General features: G+C 37.5%; 1 protein-coding gene across 1 annotated transcript in view; it reads left to right on the forward strand.

Annotated features, from left to right (window-relative positions):
- LOC145242653 (uncharacterized) overlaps positions 1 to 20,822 on the forward strand; it is a 57,515-nt gene extending 36,693 nt beyond the window's left edge. Inside the window, exons 4-7 of the mRNA XM_080105807.1 lie at positions 1,413 to 1,549; positions 8,961 to 9,099; positions 20,170 to 20,299; positions 20,707 to 20,822. Of these exons, the coding sequence (XP_079961933.1) occupies positions 1,413 to 1,549; positions 8,961 to 9,099; positions 20,170 to 20,299; positions 20,707 to 20,804 (504 nt within the window). The 3' untranslated portion in view covers positions 20,805 to 20,822. The remainder of the gene's footprint in view (positions 1 to 1,412; positions 1,550 to 8,960; positions 9,100 to 20,169; positions 20,300 to 20,706) is intronic.
- Positions 20,823 to 27,260: the final 6,438 nt, after the last annotated feature.

The raw sequence follows: 27,260 nt of genomic DNA on the forward strand, positions 1-27,260 counted from the left end.
TTATTCTCATCTTGTGTGTTATTAGCACAATGCTTCAGTCGCTGCAACCTGCGACCTTCTTCGGGTGTTGAAAACCTGCTTTTTTTTCTCTACTAAGGAAAAGTGGGTTGGCTCTGCATTACAAGAATTCAAACTGTGGGTTTGAGGGTGGGTCCATAAATCATAAAGAAGATTCAATCTTCAGAGGCCACTAAGATATTTTTTAAAAGCTTTCCTATGACTCAATTTTTCAGGACATCTATACTCATTGTTAATATTAGTGAAAAAATGTTTTACAAAACAGAGCATCGACACCCATGCATTTTTTTTTTTTTTTTTTTAACCACAATGCCAGGCCGAGTAACACCAAGAAAAAGAGTTTTTTGTTTTTGTGAAGTTACCTCCCTTGGGCTGGACGTATGACCTGTTTTCTTGTTCAGTGATTTTGTGATTAGGGGCGTCCAAATGCAGTTTAGTTTTATGCTGGGATGAATGCATAAATCTTATTTTTAACATGATTTTTACACATCCACATTGTTTTCAGGATAAGTTTGACATATCTTGACCAATAATTGATTTATTCTCAAGATTCAAAGTGCATCTTTTAAATCTTTTCTGTTTTTTTGTCAACATAAACGTGATAAGCTATACAGTGGTGTAAAAAGGGTTCCTCCACGAAACGTTACAAATGACTTATTAAGGGCATGTAGCATTACACTGATGAATAATTTTGTCATGTTTAATTTCAGTTAAATCACTCTTTTAATGAAAGATCCCTATTTATTTGCTTCACCATGAGAACAAAGTTAGACACAAGATTGTTTTTTTTAATGTGAAGAATATCCAATTCCCTCTAAAAATGTAGCACTTTGAATTGGGACAAAAATATAAATTGCCTCGGTCTAGAAAGATCTCTACATTGACCAAGAATAAAACAGATATTACACTTTGAATTATTTATTCTCCATATAATAAAATTACAGTAGAATATGAAAAATTAGGCACAAGGTCATAAAAAGTGGTGGGATAAATGGGGGTTGTTGTTCATTCATGGTTTAATATAACAAAATTGGCCATTCTATTCTTAGCTAGAATCATAGCAATCACAATAATACCACATTTATTCTAAGGCACATCTTACTTTAAAAAAACATCCTCAAATTATTTGAAAATTTTTTTTTTTTTTCATAAATATATCCTTATGCAATTCATTCACAGATCCTAGCACGAAGGCCAAACCAAGTTTTAATTTATTGATTTTCTTATTTAAAATTATTTTTCTGTTTTCAATCTTTCATTCCTGTTTCTTAATTATACATTATTTGCAATTTGTTTTCCATACATTTTTGTTTACCATTTTTTTCAAGAATTTTATTGAAGGCATGGATTTGTCTTGCTTTATTCTCCTCACCTGGAAACTTCCTGTTTTTCAGCTCTACAGAAACCATCCAATCATGAGAATGTACTCTCCCTGCTCCTTCCGTAGCAATCTTCGGACCAAGTTTGAAGAGCCAAAAGTATTCTTGAAAAAAGCTGCAGCTGGGGATATCTCCAATTATTATGGTCATTGGTCTGTTAATTTTTGGATCAAACTTTTTTTTTTTAATTTTTATCTCTTTTTCTCTTCCTCTAGTATATATATAATTATTTTTATGCCTACAGACACTAGTGTTTCATGCTTTCATAATTATCAGTACACAGTGATAATTACTGCTTGTCAAGGGATTCGAACCCGTTACAAAGTCACCTTTGATTTTATTTGCTAAGACGTTATCCCTGGGCCAGCATCAATTAACACAAAAATTAAGGGAAATTAAACACCTATAAATGCCAAATTCGAGCATAACAGTAAAGCTGTCAGAGAGTATCCTAATGATTGGAAGTCATGAACATTGCATATCACTAGTTGATTGCATTTTTGTTTTATTTCTTAGACTTTACCAATCTTAAAGGAGTTTATAATTATAAATGTTAATTATTATTTTTACACCTACAAACACTAGTTTTTCATATTTGCACAATCATCAGTGCAGAAAAGGTAATTACTGCTGGTTGAGGTATTTGAATCTAGTGTCAAAGTCACCATTGCTAGGAAAAGTAACCGTATATGTGTGTAGTCTCTTAAAACATCATATTTAAGCGTATTTTATGATCAGGCAGCCTGCTAGTGTATATATAAGTGACCTTGTCTGTATATATGTTTATATATTTGTATGTACAGGATTCAAGTCTAAACTAATTAATTCATTATCATGAATTTAGGGATGCACTTGCTAGGCATAATGTTGGCTATAGTCAGTTCAATTTAGCATTATACAAAGAGGTAAAGAGGAGATGGGATCCTTTGTGAAAATTCAAATTTCAGATTTCTGTGAAGTTTTAATAAGTATTAGACATCAATTAATAAATATTCTCCAAATATCAGATTCGGGTATTTTAGAGGACATATTTACACATTTATTTCAAGATTAAAATACTCAAGATTTGAATTGAATTTGATCCATACTCATTAGATACCAATTAATATTGATTGAATTTCAATTTCTTCTTAATACCTCTTAGGCTTAACACTAACATTTTAGACATTTTCTAGAATCAAAATGATGTCATCCACATTAACACGTGTTTGTTTTTGCTTTTTTTAAATTCTTTAAACACCTAAATCATGTTCTGAAAAGCCCAAAACAGAAATAACAGTCCTCCTCCCCTCCCTGCCCCCTTCCCTACTGACTTCCTAACTTAAAACACACCAACCAAGAATATTATAAACCCTTTCCCTTTGCAGAGCTAAATCATGTTCTTTAGAGGTAGGAATAAAAACAACAAAATCCACTACAAGCCTTTATTTAAACTCTACCTTACTCTACAAAATCAGTAAACTCGAACCCATGGATCAATATAGGAAATATGTAAACAACTTGAAGTATAAAACCTTTACACATTTCTTTTTTTTTTTTATTTCTTCACTCTGTCAGTAGGGCATCAGAATAAGGTGACTGCCTTCCTGCAGAGGGTTAAAAATCCCTCAATGGGACAACCAGTTAGCTGTGGGTTGCTACCCATAATGCTTTAGTATGTGATCCTGTTGATTGAGCTGACCTAGACCTGGATGCATAGAAGTCTAAGCACCACAACATATCACTTTGGCTCTTACTTTGGCTAAGTAGGCGGTCAAGAGGCCCGATCTGACCAATCGGCCAGTCACACCAAACCCTAGCATTTACACTCAAAATGCCAACTACCATAACAAAGAACAAAACTCAAACATACTTCTTCACCTTTTTTTTTCCTCGCTACCAATCAAATAAGTGCTAGAAGATGGTGGCAAGGGTCAATCAATTGGAAAGTCAGAACTCAACACTCCATCTAAATATATATATTTTTGAGGACATAATGAACAGGAAATAGAAAGTGCTTGAGAACTCCCTTACCAAAAGAGTATATCCTCCACGTAGCCCCAACATGATCAAGGCGAATGAGTCCCCCCCTCCTTACTATGCTCCAATTTTGTCTCTGTAGGGAGCATGGTTAATGAAAAATAAACCCTAAAATACATGGCTGAAAAAAATAAATACTTCCCCCTCAAAACCCTTAAAAGAAACCATTCTCTAACTCAGATAATTAAAAAAAGATCCAAAACTAGGAAAACCATACCAAAGGAACTTTTCGAGATTCCTAATTATTGAGTTAATAGAAAAGAAAAAGATTGGAGACTTATCACCTTTTCTATTATCAACAAAAAGCAAGCCAAAAACAATGAAAAAAAAAATAAATAAAAGACAGAAATTTACTAGTCGAAGTAACTAATTATAAAGAAGTCCAATCTCTACTTAAAATGGAGAATTTTCATGAATATAAATGTAAAGTCTTTCCACATGAAAGACTAAACACTTCCAAAGGAGTGATTCAAAGCTACGAGCTATCATTAGCAACAGAGGAAGAAGTAAAACCGAATTGAAAAAACAAGGAATGGTCAGCCACATCCGTATCAACATAAAAAGACAATAAAATAATAACTACGAATACATATATATATTAACTTTCAACACACCAACAATACACAAAGTAATCAAGATCGGTTACTTAATCGTAAAATTAGATGAATATATTCCAGTTCCGTTAAGGTATTTCAACTGCCAAAAATATGGACATCATAAAGAAGTCTGTAAAGTAAAAAGAGTATGTGGAAAATGCTGTAACCGAGAGCCAGACTACACCGAGGAAGAATGCATAAATGAGGTGAAATGCGCTAACTGCCAAGAAGATCGCCCGTTTTCTCTAAAATATGTAAAACATATAAAAAAGAAAAAGAAATTATGGAATTAAAGTACACAAAACATGTAACTTTCCCAGAAGCCAGAAAAATAGTTGATACATACTTGAAAGACAACACATATGCTGAGACGACAAAAAAGACAACTAAACCATGCCAAGATAATGAAATACATGATCAATGTAAGGAACTGATAAAGAAACTAATTCTATTAAACATTAAAGAATGGCCAGAATTTCAAAACTGCCTAAAAGAAAAGTACTCAAATCTGGATAACAAAACAATATAAATAATAGATTAAAACAAAGAAACTAAGATTCCATCTAAAACAGAAACATTTAAAAAAAATATCACAGAAACCAACAAAACAACCACCAGAAACTAATAAAAAATATAAGCAATGATAAAACAGCAAATAAATAATGCTCCAGAAAAGAAGAAAACCAAACAATAGATACTCGAAACAGATTCCAAATACTAGATTAAATGGAAACCGAAAACACCATGGATAAAAAAAAAGAAAACAAACTACAAGTAATCAAGATGGAAATAATGAACAAGGAGCCAAAGCAATAACATCCCAGGCAAGACCAAGATCAACATTCAGATCTAAGCAAGAAAAAAAAAACTCGGCAAAACACTTCACCAAAGACACAAACTCCCACGAAAGACAAATCCTCTGCCTCTAAAGAGATGGAAATAGAGAAAAATTAAATAACCTCATGGGTAGAAATAAAAAAAAAAATAAATAAAATATCATCCAATGGAATTGGCATGGAATAAAATCTAATTATAACAAAGTTCTTATACTTATTTCAGTATTCAACCCAGCGAGTGTCTGCTTACAAGAAAAAATACAACTATTTCCATAACGCAGGTCTTCATGCTAATGGAGGCACCTCAATTCTTGTAAAGAATGACATACCTCAAAGCAATTTCTCTGTCAAAACAAATCTCCAAGCAATTACAACTCAACTCACATTACACAAAACAATCACAATCTGCTCAATATACCTCCCTCCTCATGAACCAATAAATGAAAATTAACTAGAAAACTTAATAAAACAACTACCTTCACCATTCATCCTCCTAGGAGACTTAAACTGCCACAGTACACTATGGAGATGTAAAGTCAGAAATGCAAAAGGATATAAAGTTGAACAACTAATTTACAAAAATGAACTATGCCATTAAAAAAAAGTCCCACATACTTAAATCCAACAAACGGATCAACTAGTGCCATTGACCTTACCATATGCACTCCATCAAGTTTATTGGAATACACATGGAGCATCTACGAAGAACCATATGGAAGTGGTCACTACCCTATTATAATCAATTACAATAACTCCATCCAAAATCACATACTCAGATGGAACACAATCAAAGCCAACTGGACCAAATTCAAAGAACTCTGTTCACTATAATTAATAGAACACCAAATCCAAACAATGGAAGAATTTACCAAAGTACTCATAAAAATAGCAAAAAAAAATACATTCCCAAAAATTCTCCTTCTGAAATAAAAAAAAACAAACCATGGGTCAATCCAGAATGTAAAACAGCTATCACACAGAGAAAGGTAGCTTTCAGAAAATTAAAAAAAAAAAAAACAATCAACTACTAACAACTCGATAGAATACAAACACCAAAGAGTTAAAACTCGAAAAACAATTGAAGAATCCAAAAGAATTTGCTGGCAACAATTTATTAACAATATCAACACCGCCACTAAACCCAAAACCATCTGGAAAAGGATTAAGAAAATATCCGGAAAATATAATCAAACATCTCCACACAAAAAAAAATTTTTTTAAAAATAACTGAAAAAAAGATATTGTCAACACACTAGCTAAAACCCTTGCTAAAATTCATCATCAAAACACTACAATAAACAATTTCAAATACTTAAGAAACATGAAGAAAAATACAAAATAAACTTTAACTCCAAAAACCAAGAGCCTTACAATGAAATCTTCTCGCTCAATGAACTATAAACCACCAAAAAAAAAAATCTCACAACTTAGCTGTAGGATCAGATGAAGTGCACTACAGCTTCCTTAAACAAACCCTGCCTGTATTATTAAAACTCCTAAAATTTATAAGATATGGGAAACAAGATTTCCCAAGTTTATGGAAACAAGCAGCAGTAATACCAATACCCAAATTGGGAAAAGATACATAAAACTCAGAAAACTATAATCTAATAGGTCTTACAAGCTGCCTATGCAAAACATTTGAAAGAATAATCAATTACTGTCTTATATGGTATTTAGATAGCAACAAAATAATTTCAAAAACTCAATGTGGATACCAAAAAATCGAGGATGTATAGACCACGTCACTAGCCTTGAAAATTACATCAGAAAAGCTTTCATTAAGAAAGAACATGTAACATCTGTTTTTTACGATGTTGAGAAAGCATACGAAACTACTTAGAAATATGACATCATAAAAGATCTTCACAACATTGGACTAAGAGGCAGACTACTTGAATTCATAAAAAACTTCCTAACAGACAGATCTTTCCAAGTTCACATAGACTCTAGTTTATCAGACCCACCTTATACGTAGATGACTGCTCAATCAGCCACAGATCAAAATACATTCACACCATCAAAATAAAATTACAACACAAATAAAATTAATAAATGGGCAACAAAAAATGGTTTCAAATTTTCCCAAAATAAAACAAAAAGTATCCATTTCTGTAACCAACACAAATTCCACCCTGACCCAACCCTACAGATTGAACGTGAAAAAATTCCATTCATAAACGAACATATGCACCTAGGAATCATTTTTGATAAAAACTTAACTTCATTCCACACATCAATTACATTAAAACCAAATGCAATAAAACAACTCCTATGAGTCATCGCCCATACAGATTGGGGAGCTGACAAGAACATACTACCCAAACTATATAGAACACTAATCAGTTTTAAAATGGACTGGCAGCTTTGTATATCAATCCACCAGAAAGTCATATCTAAAAACTCTCAACACAATATGTCACTCCAGACTAAGATAGTACTGGGAGCATTTCAAATCTACCCTGTAAAAAGCCTTTATATGCAGAAGTGCATGAAACCCCTCCAATGTTCAGAAACCAAAATCTTGGTCAAAAGTACTACACAAAATTAACAGCCAACCCCACAAACCCAGCACACAATAGCACTTGAAACCCAAATCATAAACACCTTTTCGACTAAAAAGAAAATACAATTAAAACTTTTGGACTCTGAATAAAACCAATCTCCAAAGAAGCAAATCTACCCATAACCAAAATCTGTGAAACTGTCCTACTCAAAACCCCTCCCTAGAAAATCATACCCCTCCCCAATATCAATCTAAGTTTAAGTAAACATGAGAAGAAACATGCCCATCCATTAACTTACCATGATGATCTCAATAAAATCAAAGAAAAGTATCCAAACCACACACAGATCTATAGATGGGACTAAACAAAATAACACAACAGCCAATGACCAAAAAACAAGCAAACCTCCCAAAAGAAACATCAATTTTCAGTGCTGAAATACATGCTCTAATCCTAGCCTCCAACAACAAAGAATCCAAATTTATAATCTTTTCAGACTACCAATCTACTTTAAAAGCTATCAAAAATAAAAAGATGGACAACTTTCTAATCACAAAATTACACCACAAATTAACAGAATTAAAAATTCAAAAAGAAATTATCCTCTCCTGGATACCGAGCCATTTTGGTATCAAAGGTAATGAATCAGCAGATTCAGTAGCAAAAATTGCCATAAATCTCTCAATTGATATAGATTTTAAAATCCCATACACGGGTCTCAAAAGACATATCAATATATACACCATCGAGAAATGGTAAATTTACTGGAATGAATACTCTAACAATAAACTTCACAAAATAATGCCAAAAATTAAAAAAAAAAAACAAGAAGAAAATACAAAACATCAGAAAAGAAGTTAAACTAGCAAAAATAAAAATAGGCCATACACATTTAACCCACTCATATCTCCTACCAAAAAGAAAGCCAACCCATCTGTATGCCTTGTCAAACATCACTCACAATAAAACACATACTAATTGAATGCAATGATTTTGTAACAAAAAGGAATAATTTCTACAAAGAAAAAAATATTAAGGATTTATTCAAAACCATCCCCACATCATACTTTCATATCTTAAAAAAATTGGTCTTTATCAAAAAATTTAATAAGAACTCACTTATACAACAGCCAAAGCAGGGACAAAGTCTCCCTGAACTCATAGACTCTCGGCATAAAATAATCCACAGGGTTGATATGCCATAAAACCCAACAAAACAAAACAAACAAAATGATGTCATGAATTTGGAATGAAAAAGCATAATGTTTCAATCTTGTTAAAAGTGGTGCAAACTTGTTCTATTCAGGGAATTAATTTTACCCGTTCTGGGACGGGTATTCTAGTTATGTATATTTCAAATAACCTATTTTGTAAAGCTGCGTTTTCATAGAAAGCTGCCATTTTAAAATAAGAGATAAATCTGGTAAAAGAACTAGGCTAGATATCAAAGACATATTACCTCCCTTCATTCCCTTGTTCAACTCATTGTTTTACCAAATCATGTGCTCTACTGAGGAGCTTCTAAATAAGATCTATCCAAATTAGTATGTTGTCCTTGATTCAGTCTAAATAATGAATTGATTTTGTGCTTGTTTCTTTTTTTAGGGAAAATTGTTTTCTTTCTGCTGCCAAAGTTTTAAGAGAACAATATACGAGGCCTGAATTCCTTCCACCCGTCGTGCAAATGGATAACACAAATTGGGTGTACATTTCATCAGGTTTTAACAGCAAAACATACAAACCAGTAAGTGAAAATGCATAAATAGCCTGAGAGTGGTTGATAAAATATTAAAAAAAATATTACAACAATTTTAAAAAATCATTTTTTTTTTTTTTCAATATTTGCTATATTACATCTGCTCCTTTGTGGATGTTGGTACAGTAACAGGATATGTCAATTTCCTCTTTATTTATCTTCTGCTGCTTAATAATAAATACATAAATAAATATTTGTGACATTTTGTGGAAAAAAATCATGCTACTTAGTATTTATATGAAAGGACAAGTAACTATAATGAATGCATTTGTATATTATTTTTATTAGAAAAACACATTAAAAATTATGTTTCCAAGCAAAAATAATTTGTTTCAAACCAATTCTGAATAACTTTTTGTAGATTATTATGTTAATTTCTTTAAATCCTTTAAACTTACATGACATTCAAACTTTGCGTATTGACGTAAAAACTACTGCCTTAGAAATGTGTACTCTGCCTATTTTTTTTTTTTTTTTTTTTTGTTTCAACCAAGCACTTGCTTCTGTTTGTGTATGTATGGACAAATTCCAAAAACACTATAAATTTTTAATAGTATATAGACTAAATTTTTATTAAAGCCAAGACAATTTTATTTTTGCCTAGCAACAATAAGAAAATTATCTCACAGCACCATCAGTGAAACATGTTATAATAGCTACTCCATTTCGGACAGTTCTGTTGAAAAAGTATTTAATTAATATCAATGTACCAAACATAAATATTAGAATGAGTGCACGTATGTGTCTGTCAAACTCCATTACTAAAAAGAAAATAATTATTTTGGTAATACAGATGCACATTATAAACTCATCACAGCCAGAAGTTCTATATAAGAAGAAATATTTTAGGGGACAGAAAAGTATGTTTCACTGGGTGTCAAACTATTCATTGATGATTAATATTTTATTGCAGTGTCCGTTGCTTTGCTGTATTGTCTGTTACTCTGTTGTTAATCTATTCATAACTCTGTGTATTTTACTATCAGATCAGGATATCTCAAGATGTCAGTTTCCTGGCTTAAATACACTAAACATTGATGTTATTGTTTGTTTTTTTTCTTTACCTTTGCAAATCTCAATCATGTTCTGCAATGCCAAAAACAACAGTTTTTCTCTACAAAATAACTAAACTAAGCACTGATTTTTGCCAAAATGACTGAACCTGAAAAGGATTGAGATGCCATAAAAATGAACAAAACACAAGTATTTGAAGATATTGAAGCATAAAAACATTTATTTCGAATTACCGGATTCGGCATTAAATAACCTGAAAAAGTTTGATATTCCATAAAATAAAACAACCATACTAACCATCACAAATAAGTATTTGAAGATATGAACAACTTGAATGATAAAGATATTTTTCCAAAATTATCGGATTACACTTGAAAAGTTTGATATGCTTTTTAAAAAAAAACAACCAAAACAAAACAAAAAAAAAAACAGTTCTTAATGTATTTATTTGCTTCCCCACCAAAGCAAATTAGGCACAAGGCCGTTTTTAATGTGGGGTAAAAACCAGCTCTCCTAAAAGTAGGCAAAAAGGGGGCACTCTGGTTACCAAAAATAATAATTGTCCCAGGTTTCCCCTTCATTGACTGGTACAAATTACCTTAAGTGCAGAATCTGCAGAACAGATGGTGTTTATTTGCTCCCCCACTGAGCAAATTAGGCACAAGGCCGTTTTTAATGTGAGGTAAAAACCAGCTCCCCTAAAAGGGGTCACTCTGGTTACCAAAAATAATAATTGTCCCAGTATAGAGGGTTTCCCCTCCATTGACTGGTACAAATTATCTTAAGTGTAGTATCTGCCGGAACAGATGGTATTTATTTGCTCCCCCACTGAGCAAATTAGGCACAAGGCCGTTTTTAATGTGAGGTAAAAACCAGCTCCCCTAAAAGGGGTCACTCTGGTTACCAAAAATAATAATTGTCCCAGTATAGAGGGTTTCCCCTCCATTGACTGGTACAAATTATCTTAAGTGCAGTATCTGCCGGAACAGATACTACACTTTGAGATATTAAATCTTTTATTCATGTTAAAAAAATACAGAAAAAAATCAACGATGAACAAAAAACTTAGGCACATGGCCAACTCAAAAGGGGGGATTTTGGGGGTCGTTGGTCATCCTTGTCACTCCAGAACTAAACAAAGTCAAAAGTTTCTCCCAGCTAGTATCTTCTTTCACCATAATACCGCATTCACCCTTTCATATTGGGGGACGTCCTAGTAACTCCCAATTTTTAAAACATTTTTTATTGACGTGTAAAAACAAAAAAGATAACAATAAAATGGTAACAATAATTCATTTGTGTCGAGGGAGGGGGAAGAAAAAACAAAAGGTGATTAGTAGGACCCTCCCAACCCCGTCTAGTTGATAGACTGCCCGTTCCACTAGGTTTGTAAAAGGAACCTCGCTTCTGCGGGTCAGTCTCTAGGTGGGGATGCCCTCTAGATGGGGGTGAATGGAGAAAAGAAAATTTTGTGGGTAAGGGATGGAGGTTAGTTTGTATTTCTTTTTCTCCAAGATGGGTAAAATTTAGAGGAAGGGGTGAAAACAAAAATTGCAGGTAAGAGGGGATGGGGATCTTGGAGGCTTCCTAATCGGGGAGGGATGGAACACACACTCAGCTAGCTGAGAGACTACTTGTTTAATTTAACTTTACAGAACTGCGCGTTCCACACCTAGGCGGGGAACACGTATTCAAATTTGGCTCCTCTTCGTACACACAGACTTGCCACATGTATCCATCTTCTGTCAAATGCCGCGCGATGCAGCCTTCTTCTATCACATCTGATCTTCACCCGTAGTTGGTGTTTAAAGAACGCGATCAGATCTTGATCAGAAAAAGACAACACCCCCCAGCAACCTTGCAGACGCGACGTCCAAATCACCATTCTCGCCACGGCCAGAATCGTAACGTAGACCATTTGTCTTTCCCGGTCCCACGGCGGCCTCACGTTGTCCACAACATTGGATACAGTAATTGGGCGAGGATGCTCAGGATCGATGCGAGCCGTCACCCCACTGACATACGACCAGTACTGGCGGAGTTCGCGGCAATCGAAGAAAGCGTGATCCGTAGTTTCCACAGCCGTTGTCCCACAACGGGGACAATCAGGCGACTCCAGAAACCCAGAACTGCATTGTATGTTGTTGAGTGGAAGTGCATTTCGGGCCAATCGCCAGGTCAGAGAGAACTCCGAATTGTTCAGATGACTCGAACCTGGCGCCCAGCTCCACGCGGAGCGGATCTCACTCTGCTGCCACCCCAAACGCGCGCATAGCGGGTCGTCAGCGGCCCCCTTCACTAGATCCCTGTGGAGTTCCCTACGGGTAGCAGTCACAAGGTCACTGGACCTTGGTAGTCGTTTTAGCGCGGCTCGGCACTCTTTCATGTAGGCAGATTCTCCCCGCGGCCTGCGACGGCTCTCGATGGAAGGGTCGAGAACGAGGTCGGGGAAGGCGGCAGTAACCACGGGGTGCCACGGTTGGTCCTCCTGCATATAGTGGCTCAGGAAGGCCAGCCTCTCAGCATCTCGATGACACTTCAAGTCCGGCATTCCCAAGCCTCCCTCACACGGACGTTGAATACAGACCTGTCTGCTCACCCAGTGTCTTCCTCTGTCCCAAAGGAGCGAGGACAAGAGTTCGACAAGAGCTTTTAGGTGTTGTGCAGGCAGGGGAAGTACGGCCAGTCGGTAAAGGATGAGAGGAAAGACGTAAGTGGCGCACGCCTCAGCTCTACCCTTTAAGGAAAGTTTCCTAGGAAGCCACGAATTGACTGCAGCCTCCACCTTTGACCGTACCTCCAACCAATTCTTGTCAAGCTGGAGACCCGGTCCGAACCACATGCCGAGGATCCGGACCGGGCCATCTGTCCAGCTGAAGGGCGCAGGGAGGTTTGCGTTGCCACTCCATGCGCCCAACCGCAGTCCTACCGACTTGTTGCGGTTTATCTTGGCCCCTGTAATTCTTTCGTACTGTGTGAGTGCCTCCGACACGACCTCAATGTCTCTGAAGCCCGACATGAAGATCGTGACATCATCGGCGAACGCGGATACCTTGGCAGCTGTGCCGCCAGGCAGAGCCATTCCGCGCAGGGCCGAATTTGCCTCCCCATGTCTCAGCTTGCGGAGAAGAGGCTCCAAAGCCAGGACATAAAGCAGGGGCGACAGCGGACAACCCTGACGAACCGACCGAGAGATAACAAAGGGTTTCGAGCGCTTTCCGTTCACTTGCACGACAGCCATGGGCTGTTGATACATTATGGAGATCCACTTGCAAAAGTCCGGTTTAAAACCGGCGGCCTCTAAGACAGATGCCAGGAAACGATGGTCGACCCTATCGAAAGCTTTGGACTGATCTAAGTTTATCAGCGCGGCTTCCGTGTCGTCATCTATTCCCCCCTCTAGGATCATGCGGATCAGGTGCAAGTTGTTCTGAATCGATCTCCCCTTCACAGCGTAGTTCTGTTCCGGTTCAACCAACTCGTCGATAACAACCTGCAGCCGATTCGACAGGACCTTGGCCAAAATCTTCAACTCTGTGTTTAGCAGAGTTATGGGCCTGTAGTCGTCTAACTCTTCCCCTCCATGCCCGTCACCTTTCTTCAGCAATGTGATCACTCCCTTGGTCACCTGCCCTGGGATGGATCCCTGAGCAAACCAATGGTTGAACATATCCGTCAGAAGAGGCAGAAACATGGGCGACAGCCTCAAGTACAGTTCGTATGGCAGACCATCAAGTCCTGGCGATCTGTCACAGCTGACCTGCTTCAGCGCAGTAAAGACCTCCCGCTCCGTCACCCGGCCCTCGCAACTAGCCGCTCTAGCCACCTCGAGGCGGGGAGAGTCGGCCAAATAGTCGCTAAACTCAAGGACCGGAAGATCGGGCTGCTGCGTAAAACGCTCCTCGAAATGTTCTCGAAACCCCTCGCAGATCTCCCGAGTCGATTCCAGGGTGCGTCCATTCGGATGTTTGATTTTTGCAATGTATTTGTCCGAGCCACGCCTAGAAACCTCACGGCGCACGTCTGCATCAGAATTGACTGCTTCGTTGCCTATCTTTCTAAGCCTAGCTCTAACTACTTGGCCTTCGTAACGCTCGCTAGTCTCGCGTAGAAGGTCCTGCTTAGCTAGTTCCTGACTAACCCTATCACCCTCCCCCGTAGCCTGGGCTAGTTTCTGCTCTAGCTTCTTCTTCGTCTTGGCCTTATCTAGTGCGAGGCGCTGGGCATACTTGACGGAGAAGCTTCTGATCTTGGCTTTGAGACCTAACCACCACTTACTCCCGGTAACCGCCCCCACTAGTGCCTTCTTAATCAATTCTCTTAACTGATCTTGGAAGTCTTGTATCTCCAGAAGGGAGGTGTTTAACTTCCAGTACCCCGCTAACTTAGGCCTATTTCCTAGCTTCAGCCGGGCCATAACTAATTTATGGTCCGTCTGGCCTAGCCAAGTGAACGTGGGACAAGATAAGAAGTCTACTTCGCCTCTCCTAACTAACATCCTGTCCAAATAAGTATTTGGATAGGAGGAAACACTATTGGTCCACGTCCACATCTCCCGCCCTGGATGCTCGACCCGAAACCTGTCGACCAGACCGCATCTAGCCATCAGATCAGCCAGGCTGGACTCGCACCTCTCCGATCCTCTAGCTCCGCCTCCTACCTTATCTATGTCGGGGTCTAAGATGGAATTCCAATCCCCCATTAGCACTACCCGCTTCCGACAATCTACAAACGCGTCAAGCTGACTGAAGAATGAGACCCTCTCACGAGCGGTGCTGGGCGCATGAACCGCAATCACCCGAAACACAGAATCTTTTACGGCAACATCGGCCACAACCAGCCTACCCACTGCATCTCTATGGACAACGTCGACCGTCGCCGACAGGGTACGTTTAACCAGCACGGAAACTCCCTTCCCCCGCGGGCTGCCATATGCTGAGAAAACCTCAAAGTCTCGGGCCAGCACCTGACAGTCCACAGAGGAGACGAAATGCGTCTCCTGAATCGCAGCGACATCCACTCCCAGGGACAAGAGGTCGTGCCGGAGGCGAGCCGCCCGGCCCGATGATCTCAAGCCCCTCGCATTCAGACTAGCCAAATTCAAAGCCATGGTACCTACCTTAAGGTGTGTTACACTCAGCTCCGAAGTCAGCCGGGGAAAGGACACCGACGTTGTGTGCAATGCTCAAGGTGGTCAGGTTTTTCATGTCCTGACCTTCTCTCACAATGCCGCCGACATCCAAAGGGTAAGTCAATTTAAGGGCCCTATAGAGTGACGGATGGACCAACACTGGGACCCTTCCCTTGCATTGTTTTGCGAGTTCCTCAAGGGAAGGGTCATTTTTCCTAATCAGTTCAATTCCCGGACCAGCCCCTTCAGCGGCTTCCAGCATTGTCCACACGTTGGTTTTGCAGGCCTCAGGAAGCCTGACGAAAGTTGTTAGCCGTGGGGCGTCCGGGAAATTAGAGGGGACATTAACGTCTTTTCCCCCTATCTGTTGGCAGTCCAGCAGAGGTTTTAAATTTTTTCTCTGCCGGTGTGGTACGCCCATTGCCACAGACAGGGGGTCTACAGAACAAAGTTCCTCTCTCGTTTCGAGGGCGAGAGTCCCTGTTGGAGTGAGTCCGTAAGTGGGAGAATCTGAAGGGTCTTTCCCCCTCCCGGGTTCATTCTTTTCTTTCTGGGATGGCGGCTCAATTTGCATTGGTGTGGGGACGAGTGTCTGTGTGGTGTCTGGTGTTGGTGTTGGTGCGGTGTCTGGTGTTGGTGTGATGTCTGGTGTTGGTGTTGGTGCGGTGTCTGGTGTTGGTGTTGGTGCAGTGTCTGGTGTTGGTGCAGTGTCTGGTGTTGGTGCAGTGTCTGGTGTTGGTGCAGTGTCTGATGTTGGTGCGGTGTCTGATGTTGGTGTTGGTGTTGGTGCGGTGTCTGATGTTGGTGTTGGTGTTAGTGCGGTGTCTAGTGTTGGTGCAGTATGTGGTATGGGGGTGGAAGTGGGTTGTGTTGTTGTTAGAGGTGGTGTATGCTCACAGGGAGTGGGGGCTGCCTTTTCTTCCCCTTTCCTTTTCTTTTTTATTCTTTTGAATGAACCGGGGAGTGGTGAGGTTGAGTTCCTCTCCCTCTCACTAGCAGATTCATCCTCAGAGGAGCAGTGTTTTCTTCGCTTGATCCCCGTCTCAATTGGTGTGGGGACCGTTGGTTGTTGCTGCTCCTCTAATTGTTGTTTCTCCGGTTGATGCTGTTGCTTTTCTGGTTGCTGCAGCCGTTTTTGTTGCTGCTGTTCTGGTTGTTGCTGCTGCTGCTGTTTTTGTTATTGCTGCTGTTTTCGTGGCATTGGTTGTGGAATTGGCCGCGGCAGCTGATGTTGTTGCTGCGGCTGGTTCAACGGCTGGTTTGGCTGCTGCTGCTGTGTCTGCTGCCATGGCTGTTGCTGCGGCTGTTGTGGAGGCTGCTGTTGTTGTTGCTGCCTCGGTTGTTGGGTTGGTTGTGGGACGGTGGCAGATGGGATTGTGGGCTTCCGTTTCCGCCTCATTACCGTGATCCATTCCTCCCCTTTGGGCTCCTGCACAGTTTTGGGTTTCCTCGGTGCTGGGGTTGGTGCTCTGGTTGCAGGAGTTGTGACAGCCTGTTTGGACACTGGTGCTGTCTCAGAGGTTGGGACCGCCTTTAGTGTCACTTGAGTAGGATTTGACCTTTGAGGGCAGCTCTTGGCCATGTGACCCTGTTTTTGGCAAAACCAGCAGTGCGGACGACGCCCCTCCACTACTACTGTCATAGTTGCCTCCTTAAATGTCAGCTGTGCTGGTATCGCCTGGAAGCCTTCTTTCTTTAGCCTCATGGCCACAGTGTAGCTGCCCAAGTGCATGCCGGTTTTCGACCGCACTGGGGTTATTTTTTCCACCTCGCCGAACTGTGTGAAGAAGGATCCCAGGATTTCTGCTGATATTTGCATAGGTACATTGAATACCTGCACCCGGGTCCTTGTCCTGCCCTGGTATTCGGGCTTTAGTTTTGTTCTCCCATACTTAATTTCCTGTAGGGAGAGTCTCTCCGCATCTTCCTTGGTGGGTAGGAGGATGTCCCACATGGCGTAGCTCCTCTGGTACAGGTATAATACCGGGATGTTTAGCTTGTGTAGGAGCCCTGCCATGTCTTCCTTTTTCATCCCTAGGAGGCGGTTTTCCGGCATATCCGAGATGATGAGGGAGAGCACTCTGTCTTCGATTGCCTCCCAAGCGCCTGGCACTGGTTTAATTTCTGCCCCCTCTATGTATTGTCTGTACTTGGTCAAGTACAAGTCTCTATACTCTTGAGGGGACAGTTGCTTCTCTACAGTCTTCCCCCATGCCGACCCTCTTGTTGGTGTTGGATCTTTGGTGAGGTTGGACTGTTTTTGCTGTTCCTTGGCGGAAGGGTTGCTATTTTGAGGCGCATTTCCCTTTCCGCTTTCCTTTGGGACCGACTCTCCCTGCTCTATACTTCTTCCAGGAAATACTTCCCTTTTTGGGGAGTCGGCCTCCTGGGGAGCGTTGTCCTCTTTATTGTCCTTGGGAGCTTTTGCCCCTTTTGTTTTGGGGAGGTCTAGGCTGTATGCCCCCTCGTTTTCTTGATTTGCTCCCCTTTGTGGGGAGTCGCCCTCTTGGGGAGCACTGTCTCCCTTATCGTCCTTTGGGGCTACTGCCTCTTGATTTTTGTTGCCGGAACGGGATGCCCCGTCCAACATTGTTTTTTCTCCCCTTTTTGGGGAGTCGCCCTCTTGGGGAGCTGCTGGTGAGTTTTCTCCCTTCTGAGGGGCGTCCTTTGGTTTAGTGTCCGGGCGGTATGCCCCGTTGCTTTTTGCTTCCCCTGTTGGGGAGCCGTCCTCTTGGGGAGCAGTTTTTCTTGTGGTAGCCTCCTGGCTGGGGGTATCTGTATTGGTGGTCCCCGGGCTGGGGGTGTCCATTTTTGAATAAAAGCTCTCTCTTCCCTGTATAAATTCACCAAAATGAGTGACGTGGAGTCGACGTCCAAATTGGGAGCCGACTTTGGCGCCAAAAAGAAGTGGCGCCAAAGGCGGCAAGAGGGGAGATAGAACTGAGAGAGGGAGTGGGAAGTTAGTGGAGGGAAGAGAGAAAGTGTTTCCGACCCTCCCTCGCGGGAAGGTCGTAAATTATCAGCTCGGATCCCCCCCCCGTGGGGGAGGGGGGAGAGCAGAGAAAGACAGACAAAGTGGGGGTGCGGACAGAACGCTACCCAACAAGCTCGCCGGCCACGAGAATGTGTCGCCAGAACAACACTGCCTATCGCTGTGTATGTATCAGAGAACAGATACTACACTTTGATCTTGTCCCGAAGGCCAAGCAAAAAAACAGTTCTTCAACTGGAAAACATATCTATAATAACAGGAGGAAATGATTATGCATTTACTACAGTTCATAAAATAAAATTTAAACAAGCTGCAAACACAACATTATACAGAGTTCTTATTTACAGTTAGTGACACTTCTCTAGCATTAGGCTGAAGCTTGTCTAAAACTCCTGGTCCCATGACAAAAGATAAAGAAAAATATGTATGAAAATATCATACACCAAAAATGATGAATTAGTTTTATTTTGATAAAGATCATTTTTAAACAAATTCAAATTTTCCAATGTTTACCACCTCCCCATGTTAAAAATGGCTTTCTATAATCTCGCAAGTTTTAATTATTTGAATTTGTCTCCTTTATGCTGTTTACAAGAAGGTATCGCAAGATCATTGCTCATAAAATTTGATTTTCTTATTTAAAAATTAAATTACTTGATCAATTTGCATAATTTTTGGTATATGATATGTTCTTTCCATCATGGGGATGTACATCATCCAGATTTTTCTTTATTTTTGTTTTTCATGGCAGAGAATTCTGGTGAAGCACTAATAAGTTATATGTATCTGAATACTACCGATATTCTTCATTTTGATGAATGTTAAGCTTGAGATGTCTGCCATTACCAACTTTCCATTACTCTCTCACATCAATCAAAGAGTCATAATTTTCCTATGTAATCGGCAATATGTTTCATTCCTACATCTCATTCTTTAACCAAGTTACAATCTTGTTAATCATCCAAATGAATGCAATTGAACATGGACCAACAGCTTTAAAAGTACCCAGTATTTATTTTAATATTTGCACCTCTGATAACACACCCTGGCTCAGTTGCAAATTTTTAATAAGAATTGGAAATGGATCATAGTACCAATAGTAACTGATCTTTCAAGAGTCATTGTAACAGACATTAAGATGGACAGAGTGATGAATAGATGAACAATGTGATGAGGTAACAGACAATGTTATGAAGTAACGGGCAGCATTATGGGGTAACAGACAATGTTATGAAGTAACGGGCAGCATTATGGGGTAACAGACACTGCAACACATTATCAATAGTTTAACACCCAGTAAAACAAGTGAAAAGAACATGCTGTTCTGATCTTTTAAATGGCTCTTCTGATAGAACTTCAAGCTGTGATGAGTTTAGAATGGGCATATTACCAAAATAATTTTCTTTTTAATAATGATGTCCGACAAACACATATATGCACTTAATGTGTGGCTGTTTTCTTTAGCTTTAAGTAATTTATTTTATTTTTGTTCTTTATTAATTTAATTCAAAATCACTCAGTTTATCTTAATCTTTTTAATATTTTATTCATAAAATAGTTACTGCCATTTTGTTTTAACTTTCTCCAAAATGTGGGGTTGCACTCTAGTGTTCCTAAAGTTGCTGACAGTATTAGCTTCGTTTTTGAATTTTTGGGATAAGGATTGATTATTTGGATTCTTCGGACTACTAACACTCAAGATCAAAACAGTAATTCGAAGAATCCAAATAATATTAACTTCATAAAATTTTCATACCATTAATTCTTAATATGGATCTTCTGTTACTATATTGATTTTTAATAACAGATAAACAAACAGACTTACTCTTTTGTGTGTATATATTTATATATGTGTGCATGATAAATAAATTTATTCTTTTATATATACAGATATATATAATATATTTTTTTTAATCATCAGATTGATATGATAGCACCTTTAGTAATTTTTTCTCAAATGAAAGGTGAGATCAACTTTATTCTTCGACCAAGAGAGCCATGTACAACTTTGTGCACAGAACTGAAAGGAACTTTACACGAAGGAGAAATATGTAAGTGTTTTTTTTTTGTTTTTTTTTTCAAACAATTTCTCACATTTACTCTTTCTCATTCTTGGTTTTGAACTCTTTCTCGTTTTTTCTTGTTCTCATTCTCTGACTCTTTCTTGTTCTTTTTCTCACCTATTTTCTCTCTCTCTCTCTCTCTCTCTCTCGTGCACTTATTAATTTCCACTCTTGTCTCTATCCTATTCCAGTTAGCTAGTATAAAAGTGATGGAATCCCGGCTCATGATGTCATTGATGACAACCTGCATAGTTGAGAAATCTTAGCAAATTTCATGTTCCACAATTTAATATATAATAAACATACAGGCATTCCTCATATCAGTATAGATTTAAAATGCTTTACCTCTATTAATGTTTACCTGGGGTTTTATTTCCATCTTTTCTTTTTTTCAGTGTTGGTCATGTCCTTCCTGTGGGAAATGGAATACTTCCCTTCAAAGGAGCTGGAAAACCTCTCCATTGGAATGGGAGCAACTTATGATTTTTTTTAAGACAAAAAATAAACAAAATCACTTTTTATTTTTATTTATATTTTTTAGAAATTTTTTTTTTCCTACAAAAGAAAGACAGACTCAAGAAATTTCATTGAGTAAAATCAGAAATTAAAAAATATTTGAATTGGCTGAATTTTCTACTGAAATGATGACAAAACGAAGACATTAAAAAACAAATTTATATATATATATATATATATAGAGAGAGAGAGAGATAGTTGGTCTGAGATGAATTATAAAAAAGCGAGTCAGATTTCTGTATTTCAATGTATTTTATTTCTTCATAGTTCGATTTTGCACACACATATATATATATTGAAAATAGTAATATAAAAATATGATTATATACAGATTCAATCCTATTCTGAAAAAAGGCTCTATATTCGAAGGGCCCGGGGCGACCTGGATGAGGTTTTTTGCCCTCTCTTGTGAATTGTACGATCACTCTATTAACAGTAGAAAGGGGTATTAAAAGATTTCCTTCTATTTTGTATTGACTATGACCACCTTCATGTTGACCCACGATTCATCACAGAAATTCTGATAGGTTGATGTTCCTGGCTCGTGAAATGCCATGCTTCAATATTGTTAGATGCAATTTTAATGAGATACTTGAAGATATTTCAGCACTATTCTTATCTGTAAAGTTAAATAAGCATATATTAATCTTAGGAGAAATATTTATCTTAGTGTCTATTTTTTTTTTCTGTCATGTCTGTGTATATCATATGCTAGAAGAGAGGGATTAAAAAGGAGTATTTTTTTACCCTAATTATTTTCTGTTATCATTTTTAATAACTTTTACAATTATTTTGTTATCATTTTTAATAACTTTTACAATTATTTTGTTATCATTTTTAATAACTTTTTACAATAATTTTGTTATCATTTTTAATAACTTTTACAATTATTTTCTGTTATCATTTTTAATAACTTTTACAATTATTTTCTGTTATCATTTTTAATAACTTTTACAATTATTTTCTGTTATTGTTTTTAATAACTTTTACAATTATTTTGTTATCATTTTTAATAACTTTTACAATTATTTTCTGTTATCATCTCTATATAAATAAAATGAACTCATTTTTTCCCGTCTGATTTTGACCTTAATAGGATTAAAAATCAAGATATTTCATGCAAATATAATATGCACAAACGGCAGAACAATATCTGAGGTGTGTTATAGGCTTATTATTTCTCAAATTCCTCGATAATCTTAGATTTCTATACTTTTTCTGCTGAGAAATCACGGCCAAAATCGGTTAAGATCAATGGAAGTGGTAAAATATTTTCTCTCTAATAAATTCCTCCTCCCCCTGCCACCACTTAACACCGTTTGGGGATCGTTCACAAGGAACAGTTGAGAAGAGAACACCGATTTGGCTTCGTAGTTTTTTCATGTGAAGTTATTTAAAATCACTAAACTAAGCTGCAGTGCTCCGTGGCGTAGTGGTTAGCATGCTGGACAATTCACATTATATTTTCACGTTCGCGCCGACCTACCGTAGTCGTTTTTTTTTTTTTTTTTTTTCCTAAACAACTGGAATGGACTTTTCTTGGTGGCCGAACTGTTAACGTTGCAGATGTTTGTTTTTTTCCACACTTTATTTTCCTACTTTTACTCATGACTCCGGGTTTGATCCTTCCTACTTACCTACCATAACATTTTTTAAAACTCCACCCCCCACCCCGTCCCGGAAACAAACACTCGGGCAACGCCGGGTACCCCCGCTAGTTTTTAATAACTTTTACAATTGCTGTTTCTAAAAAGTAGAAAAGAACTGAAATGTTTTAAAAAAAAAAAAAAAGAGAAAGAAAAGAACTAACATCAAAACAATGCAACATTGCCTGTCTACATGATGAGCCACTGTTCAGAGAATTTGTTGTAATAAAGGAATTTGGGGCATCATACTGATAAAAAAAAATTTTCTATCAGTGAACTTTATGTAGTCATATTCATAGTTGTTCTGGGAGATTTTTACCTCATCCATAATAAGGACATACACAGTATACCTACATTTTTATTTTAATAACTTATTTTATCTTAGAAATATACTTCAGCCATTGTGTATGACATTTAGGTTTTGTCATGTGTGTTCATTATTTATTGAAAGTGAGAAATGTAATTATATGTATGATTGTCATGGTTGGTTGAGTTGGATAATATGATTGCCAAGATGAGTTTGATACTAATTATCTAAAACATTCCAAGATGTTTATTTATTGTAACCTGGGAGAAAATTGATATTAAATTCCCATTGTGGAGAAATTAAATTTTGTTTTCTAGTTTTTTGGAAAAGCTGTCTTGATTCATGCCAGCTTATTTTCGTTGGTTAGAAAACTATGCCAATACAACAACAAAGCAAATAAGAAATTTGTCACATAGTGACAAAACTGTCAAGTGACATGATCACTATAATTGTACCCTGAAGTCTCTCATACTCTAATCAATATGCATATTTTTTAAATTAGGTAATTAATTTAAAGAAAATTTAATTTCCTTTTTTAAATAAATTTGTTGATTTTCACTTGGTGAAATTCTGATGTCTGCCATAAAAAACATTTTTCGTTGGAATTTTCATTTTATTCATTATTTAAGCAAACCAGGATTCCATCCTTCATTTCCGTCTTGACCAAGATTTTACACTTGTCCTCTCTTCTGGAGATTATTTATCTTTGGTATAAAAAAATGGGGAATTTATTTATTTGCTAGTTATAATAAATTATTGCAATGCATCAAAATGTGTTTGTTATTCCATTTGTAATAATCACCGTTTAAAAATTATTTAAAAAAAAATATAAATAAATATATCATAACTGTTTGAGGTACTGTTCTCATCTTGGAAGTTATTCTGACAACCTCTGACCTTTTTCAGGTATATCTTAACAATGGTTCTTATTGCTGAATGTTAGGAAGAATGCTTTGTTTTTTCTTTCAACAAAGCATAATCATTAAAATTCAAAATGTGTGATGTTTGTATGAAAAACATTTTGAATTTTAATGACTATGGGGTTATATAATCAGCTGTCCTTCAGAACTTCCAGCGTGGCTGTTACCAGAAGTGGTGACAAAGCAAATCAGTTTCTTTGTTTTTTTTTCTCTCCCACCTATATGTCCCCTGTGCATATACTGTTTTTATTATTATTATTATTATTATTATTATTATTATTATTATTATTATTATTATTACATTTTTCCTATCATTATGTTCTTATTTAATAATCCTTGAAAATTCTTTTTGGTCTTATTTTGATTTAGAATTATTGAAATAAGTTTTATTTTTTAAAGAATTAATGAAAACACTTTTTGTGCTCGTTTTTTAAAAGAGAATTATTGAAAATACTTTAAAATCTTTTTAAACTATTTCGGGAATATTATGTGTTGGATATGTTTTTTTATGTTGTTTGAAATTTTATTTTAATTTCAATAATTTTATTATTATTTTATATTATTTTATTATTACTTTCATAAACATATATTTATTATATAAAGTCAAAAACATATTTTGATAATTTCTTAAACATATTTATAAAATTTCAAATAAAATAAAAAAAACTTATGTTTAAATATTTTTATTAAAAGTGCAAATAAAGACTAATTGTGTTATTTTTTACTGTATTTGTTAATTTCATATTTTTCAATATTGTCCTTTTCTTATTTTATTTCAATAAATTGCTTAACAATAGAAATACTGAAGAACAATAAAAGTGAAGGAACTAATTTGCCTTATCACCACTTCCGGTAGCAGCCATGCCAGAAGTTAGGAAGTATGTTAGCTGACTATAACCAACTATTGTTTACTGAAAAAATAAACAAAAATATTCTTTTCACCAATAAGTCATTGTCAAGATACACATAAAGAAAGTTATAATAACTTGAGATGAGAACAGTAGTCTGAAAAATCCAAATTATACATATTATTGGTCCTCATCTAAAAAATTCAGAATACGTTTTCGTTTTATATACCATATTTTTTGTATTATCGACTTTCTATTCTTATCTATAATATAAATCTCACCTGTCTGTTTAAATGTATGTATGTCTGCCTAAAATTTTCAACAGAGGTGACGGATTTTCACAAGAGAGATTGAAGTTCATTAATTCCTTCACCTTTAACTGGGCACTTTTCTACAGGGTCGCTTTTTTCACCAATATTTTCGAAAGTCGTTCTCTCTTTTCAATTGACTAGTCTTAATTTAAACCTATGTCACTTCCGGTTCGGCGATGGACGCAAGAGCAAATACATTAGGTTCTTTTTTTCATGTTCTTTTCCTCCTTCGCAGTATGGGTTCAAGCCTGCCTGCCTATTAACACTTTTTTTGCTCAACATACACCTCCAAACACCTGGACAATGCCGGGCACCCAGGCTAGTTTTAAATAAAACATAACTAAAAATTATCACATTATCTTATATACTTAATAAAATAGGTAAGTTATTTCCCCTTTACAAAATGGCAGTATAGCTTTACAAATGCTGCTTCTACATATAAATCAAAAATGGTCACACTACCTGCCACTCTCAATGTATGTTCTCCAGCTATTATCATTCAATTTTAGTTGCTATCACAAATTGCTACATTATTTCTGAAGAGAGTAACTATTCAATGCAAGCTATAGCAAACTGTGGATGGCTCACTCCCTAAATATTTTCTACTGTTACTATCCCAGTTAAGACTGGGGCTAGCCTCCGCCCTCTTTTTGCCAAAATATTTGAGTCCATAATTAATCAAGCTCTAATTTACTACCTCACAGCTACTAAACTTCTGTTTGACCAACAGTATGGGTTTAGACAAGCCTGTTCTGCAGCAGATATCCTAACTGTAATCTCTGAACATATATACAATGTACTGGATAAAGCAGAAGAAGCTAGGGCAGTAGTCCTTGATATATCTAAGGCTCTTGACAGGGTATGGCATGATGGTCTTCTCATGAAAATCAGATTCTATGGTATTACTGGACGAATACTTAACATAATTAAATTCTTCTTAGGTAAGAGAAGAATCCAGGTTGTTCTCAATGGTCGCACGTCAAAACAATATGATATAAATGTGGGTGTACCTCAGGGGTCGGTCCTTGGACCTTTATTACTCCTGATATTCATAAATGACCTTCCTGATAAAATTGTCTCTGAGATGGGTGTATTTGCTGACAAGACTACACTCTATAACAGACATGAGGGGAAAATGAATGAACATGTATCCAAAGAAATAGCGGAAACCCTAGAGCAAGACCTCTGATCTGTGATGGAATGGGGACAAAAATGGATGGTCACATTCAATGGTGCCAAGACTAAGCTCCTTTTGTTTAATAACTAAACCTTCCCAACCACAATTAGCTATGGCTAATGATACTTTGCCTGAAAGTACTTTGTTCAAACTCCTCGACTTAACGTTCATGGGGAACATAAGTTGGAATATCTCACTACTGATGCAATTCTCTATCTATATAAAAGCCAAGTACATCCAAGGATGAAGTACTGTTGCCACATCTGAGCAGGAGCTGCTAAAAACAGCCTATCCTGCTTTGACAGAGTACAAAATAGACTTTGTGTCTTTTCTCTTCCCTGCAACCTCTCTCCCACAGAAGAGACATTGCGAGCCTGTCTTTGTTTTAGCGTTATTTCCATGGCAAGTGCTCGTCTGAGCTCCAATCTCTGCCCCTCCCTCGCCAATCTTTCATGATAGACACCCATTTAGCTGAAGCCACTGTCAATAATTTTCCCCACTCTTTATCTGTGCCTAAATCAAAACGTAGATTCCATGAATAAAGCTTCTTTCTTAGAACTGCATGCCTGTAGAACTCTCTTCCGTTTACCTGTTTCCCACCTGACTACAACCTGGATGTCTTCAAGTCCAACATAAACAAATTCCTGATGAACCGCCCCCTTAAGTAAGACACTTTATCAAATCTCCAATACTAACGATTACTACGATACTATCCCATTGATTACTGCACACGCAATAACCCTTATCCCTGAGTGGCTTCCGGGCCTTGATAAGTGGTGACGTCCATGAAAAAAAAAATACATTGACTGCATTGCTATGGCTGCTTCAAAGGTGGGCTCTTTCTCTACCATGCTAGAAAGTTACTTACACCTAAGAGTATCCTGTATTTTATTTTAAAAGGCCACCATTCGACGATGTAAGGAGTACTGTTGCCACATTTAGGCTGGTGCATCTGCTACTAGTCTCTCCCTCTTAGAGAGTTACCAACCTAATAGACTTACCATCGATGAAATGTTGCATCCTTCTGCCTGTTTTACAAGTACTTTAATGGTGGGTGCTCCAACGAACTTCAAGCCCTTGTGCTCCCTCGACGTAAATACCCCCGACAAACCCAACAAGCAGCAAAATCCCCCCCCTTCAAAGTAGAGATCCCTAGATATAAGAAAACCTTTTAGTCTAATAGTTTCTTCCCTAGGACTGCTAGAATTTGGAATTCTCTCCGGG

The sequence above is a fragment of the Euprymna scolopes genome, chromosome 1, assembly GCF_053919585.1.
Source record: "Euprymna scolopes isolate OS-2025 chromosome 1, ASM5391958v1, whole genome shotgun sequence".
Lineage (NCBI taxonomy): Eukaryota > Metazoa > Mollusca > Cephalopoda > Sepiida > Sepiolidae > Euprymna > Euprymna scolopes.